This window comes from Mizuhopecten yessoensis, unplaced genomic scaffold (assembly GCF_002113885.1).
Source record: "Mizuhopecten yessoensis strain PY_sf001 unplaced genomic scaffold, ASM211388v2 scaffold8195, whole genome shotgun sequence".
Classification (NCBI taxonomy): domain Eukaryota; kingdom Metazoa; phylum Mollusca; class Bivalvia; order Pectinida; family Pectinidae; genus Mizuhopecten; species Mizuhopecten yessoensis.
This window is the reverse complement of record NW_018407426.1, coordinates 1,759,185-1,777,729: the sequence shown is the minus strand read 5'-3', so window position 1 is coordinate 1,777,729 and position 18,545 is coordinate 1,759,185. Positions and strand designations below refer to the sequence as shown.

General features: G+C 36.0%; 1 protein-coding gene across 4 annotated transcripts in view; it reads left to right on the top strand.

Annotated features, from left to right (window-relative positions):
- The first annotated feature begins 1,613 nt into the window (after nt 1-1,613).
- The window catches only part of LOC110455301 (tyrosine-protein phosphatase non-receptor type 11-like), a 63,018-nt gene continuing 46,086 nt past the window's right edge, over nt 1,614-18,545 (top strand). The window contains exons 1-2 of one of the 4 annotated variants that reach the window (XM_021505353.1): nt 1,614-1,753; nt 16,975-17,143. In XM_021505353.1, the coding sequence (XP_021361028.1) occupies nt 17,058-17,143 (86 nt within the window). In that variant the 5' untranslated portion in view covers nt 1,614-1,753; nt 16,975-17,057. Of the gene's footprint in view, nt 1,754-15,999; nt 16,194-16,974; nt 17,144-18,545 lie in introns of those variants that run through there. The other 3 variants (XM_021505352.1, XM_021505354.1, XM_021505355.1) reach the window with 3 other exon arrangements.

The window sequence follows — 18,545 nt, the reverse complement described above, 5'->3', positions numbered from 1 at the left end:
ACAATTTGACATATCCACACCAGACATCGGTATGTCAAAATGTCTAAGTCTGGCATTGGGGCGACAGGAAACTCGGGCTACTTAAAATTGGTAAATATGTGGTATTCAAAAAGGCTACACATGTTTGGTTTTCCGACACAACTTTTTTCAGATTGACGGATGTTAGAAACTTGTCCAAAATAATATTACTCGTCAAACGTAGGAGAGTAGATCTATGAGCAACCTTTGCCAGACACAGTGGGTAACAACAATTGGTACCATTTACGGAACCAATATGATTATGATATTCATTCTTTCAGACTCTCCTCGAGCAACTCTTCTTTTATGCCATCGAGTTTACGTCTTTGGAATTTTGTTAGACAATACAATAAGAACATTGCCATCTTTAAATACTTTTAAATCTTCTATAATAAGTGGTGCAAATTCGTCTCCACCATCTTATTATAATTTTGGCGAACGCTATTTAGATAGATTACATACGAAACTCAGGCATCAGTTTCTTTGAAAAATGATTTGTTCCGTGTTGTAAGATTGTTGATAATCCATCATGCGCTTGTGGACATTCCTGTGGGGATGTTGTCCATTTTTCTTAGAATGTGAGCTTTTTATTACAGCACGAATTACGCTATTTCAAAAAATAAGCTTGAATAACATACATCCAGTTAATTTAGGTTTATTTTTATTTGGCAATGCAAATCTGTCCGTAGATACCAATACAGAAGTATTCAGACACGTGCAACTTTTCATCGAATCCAGCAAAATGTTTTAAGCAAAATATAATAATTGTATTATATAGTATGTATGCCTTGTTGCATGCTATCACTAATCTAATTCCGTGATGCTCGCATGTACATAAATCAATATGCACTGTATTAGAGGAAACTGCGTTGATAAGTTGATTATAACTTGTGCCTAATCCTCTGCTCAAATTTGAGACATAGTTAATACGTCTCTGGAACAGACGTATGACCCGGCACAGTGATGTATATACGTACTGTATCAAGAATTCCGACTGGAACACCACTGAAATCCACAGGGACCTGATAAATCGTTACAGCTATATTTGGACCTAAACTAAGATGTTCAGAAAGTTAGATGGGGTCGACTTTTCGACATCGAGAGCTTTCCGCCCTTCTCGTATATATATGGTGATTGGACATGTCATTTTTACCGAAAGTCGATCTAAACCCCTAAAATATGTAAAATTACCCTGAACACTTTATATTAGTTAAGGTCCAAATATAGCTATAACAAATGATCAGGTCCCTGTGCTGAAAACCAGAAGCGCTGCTGAGGTGCGATATAATTTTCAGGTATTTTTTTTTCATTTTTATTACTTAATTAATTCATATCATAAAATTTCTGAATTTTTATGGCGTTCATCTCGATTCTTTTCATAGTTATAGAGATCGAATTTAAATGTTAAACAATTTAAATCATTGAATATAAAAGCACTGCCTAGCGCATGTACATTTTCCTACTGTAGTCTGCACCCGATGAGTTTTGATGCCCCATGCTTTACCTTTTCATATCGTAGGTAAACATTATTGTGTTGGCGTCATGTACATCTTATCTGCAAATGTAGCCGTCCGTCTCCGGTTCTACATTTAGTAGTCTGTAAGTGATTCAAAGCGAGGCTTTCGGGAGACTATCCACTTCCGCCATAATAAAGCTCGGACCAGGAAAGCGGAAAAGACTTATGTAGAAAGAGAAGAGACTGAATCCGGCTGGGGTAAAATATGACCTCAAGAAGGTAATTTGACGCACATGATTCATCAAATGCCCTAGTAAGTGTAACTTCCGGCAGTTCGTTTGCTGGAGTGCAACCACCTGTTGACTTGCTCCCAGCTGATCGTCTCCGCCGACGTCTGGAGCACAGTTCGTTCCGAAGGATATTCCTGAGATTGGTTAGAACTTCAGTTAAGATATACCGAAATATTGGAAGGTAAGTTAAGATATACTGGGAAATTATTTCCAGCGTGTCTTAACTTATCCTCTATCCAACTGTAAACAGTGCCCGTGTTCCGGTTGGATTTCCAGGTGTCAACTGGTCAATGACATAATATATATAAGTGATCCGATTTGGGTACTGCATCCTTATGCATTTTACAACCCATTGTCGTGTTAGGTCAGCACATGTAGTTTACTGACTAACAGGCTATATCTTATCATCGTCCCAAGTGGGATGATGCCCACCACCTAATAAAATCGGCGTGTGTAAGAAGTGTTTTGGTCAATTCGGAACTCCTCGCATGTGATCCAACATATTTCTACTGATTTTAGGATGGGGGATAACTCCTCCGGCATTGACGGAAATATATTATGTTATCGAACATTGGACGATTTATTCCGTCATTGATAATTTAGTGGGACGATAGTAAGAGTAGTATATAGAGCGTTGATATGTAGTGGGACGATGGTAAGAGTAGGATATAGAGGGTCGATAGCGAGTTGTGTACTAATGGTGTACTTTGATTTTTGTCACGACTTTCCTACACTATGAAAGGGGTTTTTTGGGGATTGCTGATAAGTTGTGAAAACTTGTGTCCATTTTTGGGGAAACATAAATAAATGATAGTTTTCTGTTGCTATTTTAGTGGGACGATGGTAAGAGTAGTATATGGAGCGTTGATCTGCTGGGACGATAGTAACAGTAGGATATAGAGGGCCGATAGCGAGTTGTGTACTTGTCGTACTTTCATTTTTGTCACGACTTTCCTACACTATGAAAGGGTTTTCTTTGGGGATTGCCACAATCAAAAAAGGGGCTAGGAATATTTTTGGGGGAAACATAAATAAATGATAGTTTTCTGTTGCTATTTTAGTGGGACGATGGTAAGAGTAGTATATAGAGCGTTGATCTGCTGGGACGATAGTAACAGTAGGATATAGAGGGCCGATAGCGAGTTGTGTACTTGGCGTACTTTCATTTTTGTCATGACTTTCCTACACTATGAAGGGGTTTTCTTTGGGGATTGCCACAATCAAAAAAGGGGCTAGGAATATTTTTGGGGGAAACATAAATAAATGATAGTTTTCTGTTGCTATTTTAGTGGGACGATGGTAAGAGTAGTATATAGACCGTTGATCTGCTAGGATGATAGTAACAGTAGGATTTAGAGCGTTGGCAAGTGCCTTATATCTAGAAGGTTTCGTTTGGAGTAGGAACAAATGTGGATGGACGTGCTTTTCCACGATCTGAACAATTTCTTTCGAAGGAGGCACATATTTTTAAATGTTTATATAGTGTTCATTCCGTTAAGAGGGGGGTTTGGATGTTGCAGAGGATGCGGCCTAGTGTGCCTTTTTCGTTACCCACCTTTAAACTCGGAACGTAATATACAATATTTGTATAATTATGCATTGCGATCCAGGTGTTAATGTAATGTAAGAGACGTATTTGTCATCATAATCATGTCATGTGTTTGTTACGTTTTATGAATGATATTAATATGGATTTGGCGATGTGACAGCACCTTCAAATATTGCGCAGTTGTTCATTAAAGTGCCGTACATCTGGAGTTCGAGCCTCAGTCAGGACACGAGTCAAAAATTGTGTTCAATACAGTGAAAACATTACTGCAAAATGTCAAGTCTTCTTTTGTCAGCGTAGTTACATATACTTAATATACATAAGGTATAAATGGAAAGACTTTCTTTTCTATCATCCACTCATAATTTTTGTTATTATTTGTCCTAAAACATTACACATGACAGAATGAAGCTACATACATACATACGTAATTATACATTTGCAAGGAACAATAGATGGTACATCTGCACGTTCATTGTTTGAATGGATTTAGGTGAAAATGGAAGTCTTGCCGTAATTACAAAGTCTTTTTTTAATGAAGTACAAGAAAAAGTCCGCAAGACTGATATTTATTCGCCACATCATTGTAATTCAATTATAATGAGACAATTACAATCAGCTGTATTCACAACAAGTGTCCAACACACAAATTAAAAAAATCACCAATAGCATGCGTTTCAGTGTCATACACTCAATAGGAAAAATTATGCATGCATGCGATTTTCCACGATCTGAAGGATCAATGTTTGTGAAAATCGGCGGTATAGGGGTTACAGGTTAGCGTCACGTGTTGTATTTCAGTGTTGGGAATGGGTGAAATAGTACCAATGGTCACTTTAGAAAATAGAATCTTCTTCATGCACACTTTTGTCCTTCATGATTTTTGCATATCATTATAATTACCACGCATAAACGTCGCGAAAATGTGTTCAATCAGCACTTTTCAAACATGAATCGAAACGCTCAACAGCAAGAAAAATGGTTTCTAATCCAGGATTTGATTGGCCCCGCCCGATTATGGCCAATCACAATTCGACGCCTGTTTTGGACACAAAATATAAGACATTTTCAACGAATAATCATAGCATCATTCGCATGGGTTAACGGATTGCACCCGGACCTCCTCATAGACTGGGCAATTTTTATGGGATTGTTGAGGGACGACAGCGCCAAGCGCCATCTGGTCGCGTTATTTCGCTTGTTCGAGGAGGGGAGATATAGCCGCGGTTTATATGCCTACAACATTAGTAACAATAGGTACGAGTACCTGAACGGGGAGCCAAGCATTTACCAGCACTCCAGTGCGAGATGGTATGTATATATGTATTTTTGGTAGTTTAATTGATTTTTTTGTTTGATTTAATTTGAAATTTGAAGTGTGTCAAATATTTAAAGTTAAAGAGAAAGTTGGATCCAATTCCACAGAGTGAACCCAAATACTTGTAATGCAATAAAGTTAAACAACACTCATATTTTCTATTGTAGGTTATGAGTTCACGGCAGACCGGCGACAGAAGCTATGGGCATTTTCGTCAGAGGGCAAGCGACGTCCGAAATATCACTTTCGGAGATTTCTGCAATCCTTGGAATTTTTTCGCCCTTTTTCTTCTTGGAAATGAACTTGTCTTAGACTGGTGTCAAAGGAATGGACTGTTGTTATCAAACCTCTTCTGTCCGAAATGTAATTCTGATTGCTACCACGCGAAGAGAGCGAATAAAGTTGATGGTATGACGTGGAGATGTAAAAAAAATAATTCACACAAGTTTTCCAACAGGAAATTTTCTTTTTTTGAAGCGTCCAAATTAGATATTCGTGACATTTTGGAATTCATAAGAAATTTTCTGGATGGCCACACATTGTTCAAATCTGCTGCTCTTGCAGGAATAAATTACAAAAAGACCGCTGTGGATTGGGCGTCTTTCATTCGAGAGCTATTCAAGGAGTATGTTCATCTCCAATACCAAAATACTAAACTTGAAGGAATCGTAGAGATCGATGAGTCGTTGTTCGGGAAAAAATGCAAATATAACTGGGGAAATGGACAAAGTGGTGTCCGTGTTTGGATAGTTGGTTTAGTCGAACGAGGGTCCAACAAACTTGTCTTATATCCGGTTTCAAACCGTAATAACGATACATTAGAAACAATCATCGAAAGACACATGCAGGCACGCTCTACTATCTACACAGACAGTTGGCGAGGGTATGACCACCTCAATGCCCTGGGGTACAAGCACTTTTCCCTCATTCACAAAATCCAGTTTAAAAAGTCTTACAAGAACGTGGAAACCGCCGAAATCATTGAGGTTAACACAAACACTATCGAGGGTGCATGGAAACACGCTAAGGATCACTTCCGCAAGATTAATGGGCCCTCCATTTCTAATTTTGAAAGCCATTTATGCGAAATCATATGGCGTAACCATTTCCAAAATGAAAACAAGTACAGTGCATTTTTTCGCCTCGTACAAACGGTATTCACTCTTGACAAACCACCCCAGTATTCCTACACATCTCCTCTCTTTGACACGTGGCTCACGGCGTCCCAAAATCACAGCAACACAACCATTTCACATGTTGACGAAGATATTGAGCTGTCAGATTACGATGCTGACGATATAGTGAATCCGCGCGAATCGTCAGTGGAGCGGCCATGTGATGTTCCTGTCAATCCACGCGAGTCGTCACTGGAGCGACCATGTCATCTTCCTGTCAGGTCTGCAGTACCAACATCATGTGTAGCACAAATTCCGCCTCCGTCTGTGCGTATTGCAGCACCTCAACCTTCCAGCTCTGGTGAATCGGGTGCACGCCCTAAAACAAGACAAAAAAACAAATATCCTATAAATTATAAACCCGTACTAGAACCACGTACAGAAGTACGTGAACGACGCAACCCGAGATCAGTGGGACCCAAATCTTCAACACCAAAACATCAGTTTGTCACGAGGAGTAAACGTGTGGTGAAAAAACCCGACAAACAATCGTTTTTACAGTGGTCGTCTGACGACGATGATTTCAAACTGTGAAAATATAGAGTTAATCCGTTCTCCGTAATCTTTGCACTTGAATATGCATTTAGTAATATCAAACACATAATATAAAATTAAATTGTCATCTCACCTTCTCAGTTATGGGTTGTTTTTTGTATAAATTTGCTTGCTACCACACATGCGTCCACATCGCCCGATAACTGTCTATGGAATGGAATGTCGATGCACGATTTACTGTTAATGGAACATGCCATATGTTGCAAGGGTATTGACAACAAAACAAAACAAAGAAGTATTTTTTTGTAGACAAATTAATGTGTGAAATCGTGTTCCTTATACTTTATTTTTGGAATATATAATTTGAAGTTACATTGCTAATTTATGGAACGATTTTTGTATTAATGATTCCATAAATTTTGCCCCTGCACGTGGGTCACTACCTATACGACGAATGGTATGTTCCTGTAACCTTCTGACGTCATCTTAAAGGTCAGCTAGTTCCCGCGCATGGCGCTGAGTGTGTCGTCAAACAATCGCACAGCGTGATCGATTTCACATGGCCACAGACGTCGCGATTGCAATTGGTTTAAGCACAGGGGTTTGTAATGAATGATAAGGATAATAATCCAAAAGAGTCGAACACTACTTGATAAATGTAAATATAAATTGTACCTTCATTCCGTAAAAATTAAATATCATAAACCATTAAAGTGATTTTAATAATTATGCAGAAGATGTGCATGCAATTTGTAGTGTGCACGAAAAGTGGATTTCATTTCTTGTTTCTTGTGCATATTAATTTCCTAAAGTTACTATTGTTTTCCTCTAAAAACGATTTATTTCACTTTAATTCTAGAAATTGTAATGGATATTTCTAAAACTATAACCATTGTCCAACTAAAATATCAATGGAGAACTATCATTTCTTTACGTTACAAAAATATTCCTAACCCCTTTTTTGATTGGTATAAAACCCCAAAGGAAACCCATTCGTAGCGTAGGAAAGTAATGACATAAATGAATGAATTACAGAAGAGCGTACGCAGTCCCCGACTACAGCATCCAAAAATAATTATCGGCGCTCTATATACTACTCTTACTATTGTCCCACTAAAATATCAACGAACAACTATGAAGGGGTTTTCTTTGGGGATTGCCACAATCAAAAAAGGGGCTAGGAATATTTTTTGGGAAAACATAAATAAATGATAGTTTTCTGTTGCTAATTTAGTGGGACGATGGTAAGAGTAGTATATAGAGCGTTGATCACTAAAATATGTAGGCTATATATTCACAACGGAATGAATCGCGTAAGAAACCATGCATTTGTTGTGCCCCTTGTAAGAACGGAGGAGTTATTTCCCTTATAATGGTTGGCAATTATGATGGATAAACCCTGAGGAGTTCCGAAACAAATAAAAATTGTATTATTTCATAATTTTTGGAAACGCAATTGGAATGATCCCAAATGGGACGATGGTAAGATATAGCCGACTAACATTTTGCATTGCATGTTGTCGGTGTTAATATTGGCCTTGGTATTTATTTCATTATTTACTAAACAATGACCCCCTCGAAAGTCAGACTGCATGTCCGCCCATGCATAGACAGTTTGTGAATACATCCGGAGTCACCTCACTACTGTATGGATTTGTAGACGTTTCGGTACCCAGTTATTTCTGTCCCAAAGAAAAGGAATGAACATTTTGGTAATTTTTGTGAAGACAAAATTGCTGAAGAATCTTAAAATACATAACGAGGAACACAATTAAAAGACACAAAAAAACAAACACAATACAAAGTTAAAACAATAGGCAAATTGTTCGTTTATGGATAGTAGATTACTTTCCGACAAATTACATGTACGTACTACGTACATAGGCATCATTAATGGGATCTGGGTCGTTTTGGCAATAAATCCCGTTCACACCACAGGGCGTTTCACCCTAAATCCAGTTTGCCAAAGGTTGTTTCGCCCTCATAAATATATGGTTAAAGTTATAAATATTATTTGAAATAGTTTAATGTTTAAAAAACTAATTGTTTTCATGTTTTACATACAATATCTTATCTGAAGAATTTCATGCAGATGTATTCAACATTGTATGTGCAGATCTGGTCGACCATGTATGAATCTTAATGAGTCTAATGACAAAAAAAAGACCAAAGAAGACTTCGGAAAACTTCAAATGAGACTGTATTAGCTACACAACTTGACAGGACTAAAAATGTTTCACCTTAAAAAATATATTCAGTGCTAAAAAACTTTGCGCTAAACAACCTGGGACAAACAGGATTGAGGGCGAAACGACCTGACACCGCATTAATGCTACTGGTACAGTATGTGCGTCAGTGATGCAATCTGATTTCTTTACACACATTGTGGTATCCACTGATATGCTGCTTGATTTAATTTATTTCTCTTAAAATCATTGCATAGAAAAGTTTGAACTTTTGGACTTTACAATAGTGGGTAATATGTATATGTATATGTAAAAGGGTGACTGGCATAGGCATAGGGTGACCCTGGGTCTCCATGAAAGAAAGATGAAAAGTTGTATTGGCAAGTATGATAATGAAGTTTTATGTACAGTGCTGTGAGGTTTAATTGGATATTTCATGTTGGAATCAACATAGTTCCTCATCCATGTAAGCTGCAAGATTTTCCATTAAGCAGGTATATGTTGGCTTAATGTGCTGATCTATACACCATTGTATGGTTGAACATAAGTCTGCCACTACAAATTTCAATATTTATGTCATTGTAACAACATGCATTATAACATATGTAAATGCTTATGGTTTCAAACACACATGTATTCTAAGCCAGAGTTACCGAGGAGAGAAATCATGTTGGTTGATGGGACATATGCGACATTCGTTATTTTATAATAAGTTAATTTAACCGATATACAAGGTCTGTAGAATCCACTATATCTACACCAAAGCCAAACATGTTTAAAAAATGCCTACATTGTACTTATACACATATATGAAAGTGCCGCTATTGGACATCGCATGTTTAACAAAGTATCAATATTAATATATTGATGTTACTTTAATTACTGAAAGTCGAGAGTCAACATGGATGCCTGAAATATTTCAACAGATTGATAATAGTCCCCACTACAGGCAGATATAAAGGAAGAGTGCATCATATTTTTTTTCATTTTCATCAGCTATGCTTGTTTTGTATTACTCCATATAATCTTCGATCATTGAATACATTTGATGTTAAACTTTATGCAATGTACATATACATTGTATATATATATATGGACAAAGCAAATGAAGTCATGTAGACATTTTCATATTTTACGAAAAGGATGTCACTATGTCAGGACTGCATGCATATAACATTGCACTTCTGTAAAACTGTGGCAAGAGCACAGTTTATAGATCTTTTTATGAAAAATTATTTCCATATTAATTTTTGCCATTTACATGTAATATGATGATTTTTAGCTCAAGTGAGCTTATGCCGTGGAGCAGGGGCTGGCCGGCTTCAATATTTTACTTTAAACAACTTCTTCTTAATAACCAAAAGGCCTAGGGTGATGATATTTGGCCAGAAGCAAACTGGGATGAAGGGCTACCAAGTTTGTTAAAATAAATGATCTTCAACCATATTCAAGGTCAAAGGGGTCAAATATGTTAAAATTTATATGACTTTTTCTGAATAACCAAGATGCCCAGGGTGTTGATATTTAGCCAGTAGCATGCTGGGATGAAGGGCTCCCAAGTTTGTTGAAATGAATGACCTTCCCTTATATTCAAGGTCACAGGGGTCAATTGTCTAAAAAAAAACTTTAAACAACTTCTGCTTACTAACCATAAGGCCCAGGGTGATGATATCAGTATGCGTAGCATGCTACAAGATAGAGCTACCAACTTGATTAAAATGAATGACTTTGAATATAATTCATGGTCACAGGGGTCAAATATGTTCAAAATCATTAAACAACTTCTTCTGAATAACCAAAAGGCCCATGATGATGATATCTGGCCAGTAGCATGCTGGGATGAAGGGCTACCAAGTTTGTTAAAATGAAAGACCTTGACTTATATTCAAGGTCACAGGCATCAAATATGTTTTAAATGTTTAAACGACTTCTTCTAAATAACCATGAGGCATAGAATGTCGAAATTTGGCCAGTAGCAAGCTTGTATGAAGGGCTATCAAGTCATTTGAATGACCTTGACCTTCTTTCAAGGTCACATTTGGTCAAATATGTACAAACCTTTAAATGACCTAATCTCAATCAACAAAAGGTCTAGGGTGGTAATATTTGGAAAGTTGCATGTTGAGATTAAGGGCTATACAGTTTGTTCAATGTACTGACCTTGTTCGGCTTTCAAGTCTTTTAAAGTCATAAATACTGGTGTTTTGTCTGGCTTTAGTTAAGATCACATTTAAGGTTACAAGTGTGGGATTAATACCAGGTGAGCAATGTAGGTCCATTGGGCCTCTTGTTTTTAATCATGTAATGTAAGAATAAGAACACTGTCACATACATTGTCTGTATTCACTTGCTCAGGTCCATTTGACCACATATTCATTTCAACTAAAGTCCATAATAGATAATTATTATAGGTAGTATCAATATATATTAAATAAGTAGTTATTACATTTATAGAACAAGACAATTGGCAACTTTCCAGTATTTAAGGTGTAAACTTTTTTAAGGGATGTCATTTCCATCTATTGTTGGAAGAACAATTGATTTACTGCATCATCAAAAAAAGTTTTCGTGACCAGTTTGTTGTATATACACATGAACAGCAATTCAATATTTATAGACAAATATACATGGCCTAGGCCTTGGCTGCGAACAATGGATGGTGAAATACACACGAGAGTGACAATTAACTTGTGGTTTTCACAGGAAAAGAATATGTGAGCGCTTTTTGGGTGAGTGCTCTGTTATTTATATATGATGGTAAATATGTTGTAAATGTGAATGTATATGCACACATACAGTAATAAAACCCTAAATTTTAAACTGTGAGTCTGTGCAAAGTCTCAAATACTGAGAACGCATCATATTCAATACACATAATTTCCGGTATTGTTTTATAACATTTTAGCTTATAATTATGTCATGATGCAGCGTCTGTCATCCATCCGTTGTCCGTTAACTTTTCTTTAAACAATTCTTCTGAAGAACAGACAGGCCCAGAGTCATGATATTTAGCTGAAAGCTTTATTAGCAGGAGCTTGACAAAGTTTGAGAACGAAAATGACCTTGACCTACTTTTAAGGTCACAGGGGTCAAATGTGTCTAACACTTCAAACAACTTCTTCTGAGGCACTGAAAGGTATATAGGATCTTTATATTTGGCTGGTAGCTTCCTGGGATAGATCCCAACAAAGTTTGAGAATGGAAATGACCTTGATCACCTACCTTTAAGGTCACAGCAGTCAAATGTCAAACTCTTCAAATGACTTCTTCTGAAGAACTAAAAGGTATAGAATCTTCATATTTGGCTGGTTGCTTCCTGAGATAGAGCCCGACAAAGTTTGCCAATGAAAATGACCTTAACCTACTTTCTAGGTCTCGGGGAACAAATATGTCAAACAATTGAACGACTTGTTATAATATTTGGCTGGTAGCTTCCTGGGATGGAGCCGACAAAGTTTGGGAGTGAATTATTTGTAGTACAGGATATAATATTTAATAAGAATATTTTGCTATGACTGCTTAAATATTCAGGTGAGCGATACAGGCCCTCTGGGCCTTGATCTTGCTACATGTACATCAAGACATAGTATTACATGTACATCATTTTCGTCTTCGTAGTAATCCTGTATTTATATAAAGATAAGTGTTTTGAATGACACAATGTGGAGATTGTCTGTATCCAATACACATGTATCACCCTACCATAAGTAGGCGTACTATAAAACTAATTGTATAAATATTTCATGAACATTACATCATATGGTTCACAGAATTGAAGCACTCTTGCTTGATGAATAATACCTGAAACCCTGGCCTGGCCATGCATTTTCCCCCTCCTGTTACATTTGTCTGTACATTGTATATTTTTTTAGGGAAAAAAAAGTATGACATATATACACTGAATCTAAATGGGTGCTTTATGTGGATTATGACATGCTGCACATGCGTGCATGTATAGAATATTTTCCGCTGAGGTACAGTGTACTCTCTTTAATGTGTGGTAATTCTGTGTAAGCCCCTGCTAGGTAAGAGTAGGACATCTCCATCCACCTGTGCTCTGCTCCAGATCTGTCCACTTTAAATGAGTATTGTGATAATCAAGATCAGAAATTGACTTAAAGATTGCTATCAGTTAATAAATAACCAATCCTCCTTTCCAAGTATCTTGGGAATATTAATACAAAAAATATCTAAAGTTTGGTGAATGTGTTTATATATGTACACGTATAAATAATAAAAAATAAATATATATGATATAGATTTATTTATAAATATTGTATACTGTATACCAGGAAAATTTTGTCAATTTATTTTCGTCCTTTTTTCCCCATCTGACTGGGAAAATTTATCATAACAGTGAATTTAAGTAAATAGCAATCTGTATGTATTTATACATATTACATTTTAAGGGTGAAATATTAACACTGTTCAAACATGGATTGTACCAGTATAAAGGGCAAATGTTTGACTGGGCGAAAATTTTCTGTTGTTAACTCATTCACCCCTGAAATTTCATAATGAACTATTCCAACCTTTGAATTGGAAGAGTTCAAATGTGTCTTCAGTGGTGAATGAGTTAAACAATACATATATAGATGCATAGATTTATTCTGACAAAATTAGGATTTTTACAATCCTTTGACAGTCAGCTCTGAAATAAAAAACAATTAAATAAAAACATATTTCAAAAGTTGACACGTTTAGTGTCCGATTTTTAGCGTACTGCGGCGTCCGTCGTCCGTCCGTCAACTTTTTCTTTTGAACGACTTCTTCTGAAGAACTGTAGGACCTAGGGTCATGATATTTGGCCAGTAGGTACCTGGGATGAAGTGCTTTAGAGTTTCCTCATTAAAATGACCTTGACCTACTTTCAAGGTCACAGCGGTCAAATATGTGAAAATTTTCAAACAACAATTTCCTAAGAACCATTTGAACTAGAGTCATGATACTTGGGTATGTTATGTAGACCAGCAGTGCGAATATTTTTCTCGTTACAGTTATGAGGTCAAAGGTCAACTTTAAATGCTAGTGGGGGGTTCAAATGTCAACTTTGGTTAAAATCTTTAACAATCTTCTTCTCAAGTTCCATAAGACCCAGGGTCATGATATTTGGCCAGTTGGTACCTAAGATGCAGTGCTATAAAGTTTCCTCATTAAAATGACCTTGACCTACTTTCAAGGTCACAGCGGTCAAATATGAGGAACCATTTGAACTAGAGTCATGATACTTGGGTATGTTATGTAGACCAGCAGTGCGAATATTTTTCTCAGTTACAGTTATGAGGTCAAAGGTCAACTTTAAATGCTAGTCGGTGGTTCAAATGTCAACTTTGGTTAAAAGCTTTAACAATCTTCTTCTCAAGTTCCATAAGGCCCAGGATCTTGCTATTTGGCCAGTAGGTAGCTGGGATGGAGTGCTTTAGAGTTTCCTCATTAAAATGACCTTGACCTACTTTCAAGGTCACAGCAGTCAAATATGTGAAAATTTTCAAACAACAATTTCCTAAGAACCATTTGAACTAGAGTCATGATACTTGGGTATGTTATGTAGACCAGCAGTGCGAATATTTTTCTCGTTACAGTTATGAGGTCAAAGGTCAACTTTAAATGCTAGTGGGGGGTTCAAATGTCAACTTTGGTTAAAATCTTTAACAATCTTCTTCTCAAGTTCCATAAGACCCAGGGTCATGATATTTGGCCAGTTGGTACCTAAGATGCAGTGCTATAAAGTTTCCTCATTAAAATGACCTTGACCTACTTTCAAGGTCACAGCGGTCAAATATGAGGAACCATTTGAACTAGAGTCATGATACTTGGGTATGTTATGTAGACCAGCAGTGCGAATATTTTTCTCAGTTACAGTTATGAGGTCAAAGGTCAACTTTAAATGCTAGTCGGGGGTTCAAATGTCAACTTTGGTTAAAAGCTTTAACAATCTTCTTCTCAAGTTCCATAAGGCCCAGGATCTTGCTATTTGGCCAGTAGGTAGCTGGGATGGAGTGCTATAAAGTTTCCTCATTAAAATGACATTGACCAACTTTCAAGGTCACTAGGGTTAAATATGTTAAAACTTCAAACAACAATATCCAAAGAACCATTTGGACTAGTGTCATGATACTTAGGTATGTTATGTAGACCATCAGTGCAAATCTTTTTTTCAATTACAGTAATGCTGTCAAAGGTCAACTTTAAGTGCAAGTTGGGGTCAAAGGTCAACATGAGTCAAAGGCTTTAACAATCTTCTTTTCAATTTCCATAAGACTCAGGGTCATGATATTTGGCCAGTAGGTACCTGGGATGAAGTGTTATAAATTTTCCTTATTAAAATGACCTTGACCTACTTCCAAGGTCACTGGTGTCAATTATGTTAAAAACTTCAAACAACAATATCCTAAGAACCATTTGGACTAGAGTCATGATACTTCGGTATGTTATGAAGACCAGCTGTGTGAATTGTTTTTTTATTACAGTAATGAGGTCAAAGGTCAACTTTAAGTGCAAGTCGGGAGTCAAAGGTCAATATGTGTTAAAAGCTTTAGTATTAAAATTTCAATTTTCAAACAACAATATCTTCAGAACCGTTTAAGAGATGTTAAAATGTCTTGTGTTCTAGTTACCAAATTTGGTCTTAAGTTACCTATATGTCAGTTGCATGTAACAAAAGAAACAGGTGAGCGATACAGGCCCTCTGGGCCTCTTGTTTCTTTAAGCTGTACTTCTGCACCTGGGTTTGCCAGTGTTCATCTTATTTATATTCAAACTGTTTAACTCTGTTGGAATTCACAACATTTGACAGTAGATTGATCCATAAATCAACAGTTCGATGTGTAAACGAAAAATTTCTAATATTCAATCTTGAACGTGATTTTTAAATTTTAAAGTTGTGTTTAACACATATATAAGATATATTTCTTTTAAAAGAAGTGGAATTTCCCACTCAAATAGAAAGCAAGGGGAAACAAACAGGCCACGATAGATGTAGATGGGCAGCCATCAATATTTATTTTGGTGGTAAAAATTTAAGTAGTAGTGCATGTAACATGACACTGAAAATGAATTAGAATACTTGTAATTTTATATTAAGAAATATTAATGCGTTGTACATTTGACATGCATTTTTTCTGTATCAGTAATTTTGTTAGGATAAAACTAGAAAAATAAACTTCTATTTCATATATATATGTCTTCTTAAGTGTTTTGATAATCACTGAATGTTTACAAGTACTGGACAAAGTACCCTTTGAAAACAAGATTAAGTGTCTGTCGTCTTGTTATCAGCTGAGCTCAGATGTTCAAAGATAGGTCAGCTTAATGGAAAGTTAATACAAATAATTTATATACATTTAAAATGTGGTATATTTTCAACAATGAATTTCAGAAATAGACCAATCACTTTTGAGACGTAAAATTACTAAGTATTGGTAGATTTTTCGAAATATTTTATTTGAAAGATTTGAATTCATAGTTTCAAGTTGAGCAGGATTTGAAGAACGGGACCCAGGATGTCAAATGTATATATACAATAGCAGTTTAAATTTACTGTGGAGAGGACTTACTACACAATGTACACAAGTTGTTGGAGTTTGAGTTAAAACGATTTGTAATCATTTGACACATTTACCTGTAAACATGTAAGTGTGAGATTTACTTGTACAGTTTTGTGTAAATCACTGAGGTTATATGTGTATGTATACCAGGGACAAAAGGTTTGTAGATTTTCTAGCGTCCCAACAGTTTTCAGGATGTGCATGCATGCTTGGGATAATATATATATATAGTAATCATACGTATACTAGGAACACGACAATGTTTTTGATTTGTTTGACGACAAATGCAACCATTTTTTTTTTCTTCAGCTGATACAAAATAAACTCATGTCATGTTTATTAAACATTTACATCGGTTGTGTTTGCATGTTTAAAGTTAAGTATGTCAGATGTATTTAGATCTTCCGTTATTCGTGGATTGTAGTGAGTGTACTTCCTGGTTGATGACACAGCGGCCATTAAACATAGTTAAGTCACAATTTAATACAGCCTAGAGACTTTAAAATGTTGGCTATAGATTGTAAGAACCAATAGAAAAAGAATTGAGCTAAAAGGACTTTAAAATAATTGTAGATCCTTAATACTTCAGAAAATTCAAGGCTTTGAAAGTCTTACTGTACATGCATTAATGTAAACATGTATATTTTAACCAACATACAAATTGTATAGAATTTTGTTTCAAACATGTATGTTCATTTGTATGTAATAATAAAAGTAGTTAGTCACATTTATAAACAATCAGAAAAAATGTATTACTACGGGATATAGTTAAATGATGTTATATATATTATTCCATGCCCAAGTGACTCTCATTGAAATTGACTTTGCTACGTTCACATAAACATTTAAAATCAAATATACTGGTGTGTTCTCTGAAGACTATTAAAAAAAGAGAAACAGTCATTGTTTTTGTATTAAAATTCATGGTTCCATGATCTAGGTTGAATGCATCTGGCGGTCTGAGAAAATTTAGAGGATAAAACACAACTCTTGACACTTAATACTTCTGAGGAAAGCATCATCATGACGAAGAATTCAAATTCATTCAGAGCCAGCATGAAAAAAGAGCTGGATGCTAGCAGGATTGAAATCATAGTCAAACAGATGAGGCAAGTATTTGTATGGCTTTAGATTTCCATAACCATATAATCTACACTCTTTAGAAGACTGTCTCTGCTGGTTTTCAATGCACTTTCGCCAGAATCCTGTATTTCTAGCTTTGTGTACGTAGCAACCTAGTACGTACATTCTAAAGTACATGTACAACACCTCAAAAATAATCGCCACTTTCACCATATTTCTAACGCATCTCTTAATTTCAAAAGAAAAAACTTCCTATTTAACAACTTGTGTGTGTTTTTGTGTGTTATATACCGGTAGTGCTGTAGTGTAGTATATGACAATATCTATATCAGATTTTCTAAATAAAAGGCAGATTCAGCTTTATAATTAGTGGTAGATGCTAGATGGCCAAGAACTTGAACCTAGTTGAAGATACTAGAATAAGAAGGTTGCGTTAATGTTTTCCTAGTAGATGCTAGAATGTATATATATATATACCTATACGTTTGCTGTGGTTTTCCCATTAACCTAGAAAATGTGGTTCAATAAAAATTGTAGGTAGTGATTATTTACCTGTAGATACATACTAAAATTGTCTTTTCATGTGACATAGCTACAAACTATACACTGTAAATATATATATATGTGTGTATGCTTGTGAGTTAAAATCGAGGACAGATATAGCTATAGGTAAATTTGGTCTTATCTACAGTGTATATGTTTAAATGTAATTGGTTTTTATGTACCTAATAGTGCTAGAATTATATCATTATACATTCATAATGCTTTACAAGCTAATAAGTAGACTAGAGATGGTATGTGTCCTGCATTTCCCTTTACATCTAGATCTAGGTCTTTGCATTGATATATACATTTTTTTTAGTCTAGTTTTACAGCCAAATACAGACTACATGGTACTTCCCCTAGCAAAAAAGTGTTTTATTTTCCAAAATGAAGGGAAAATCAGGAATATCTTCCGTCTTTCTATAGAAATATTTCTATATTTTTAGGTCACCTGAGCTTTGCTCAAGTGACCTATTCTGATCGCTTTCCTTCCGCCGTCGCCCGTCGTGCGTAAACTTTTTACATTTTCAACTTCTTCTCAAGAACCAGTGGATGGATTTTTTTCAAACTTGGTCAGATTCATCCTTGGTAGATGAGGCTACAAAATTGTAAAGTTGGGATTCCTACCCCAACCCCTAGGGCCAGGGCGGGGCCCCAAAGGGAAAATTAGCCAATATTTCAAAAATCTTCTTCTTCAGACTCAGAGGTACTACACTCATTTTCTCTGCATGGAAAGAAAGATCATCAGGGGCTTTACTTAAATTGTAAATTTCGGGACCCCCCAGCAATTCGTTCTCCCTTGGGGAGGGGGTAAAGTTTACTATAGTTTATATAGGGAAATAACACTTTTGGGTATATTTTGACAACTTTCTGTAGGAAATTATT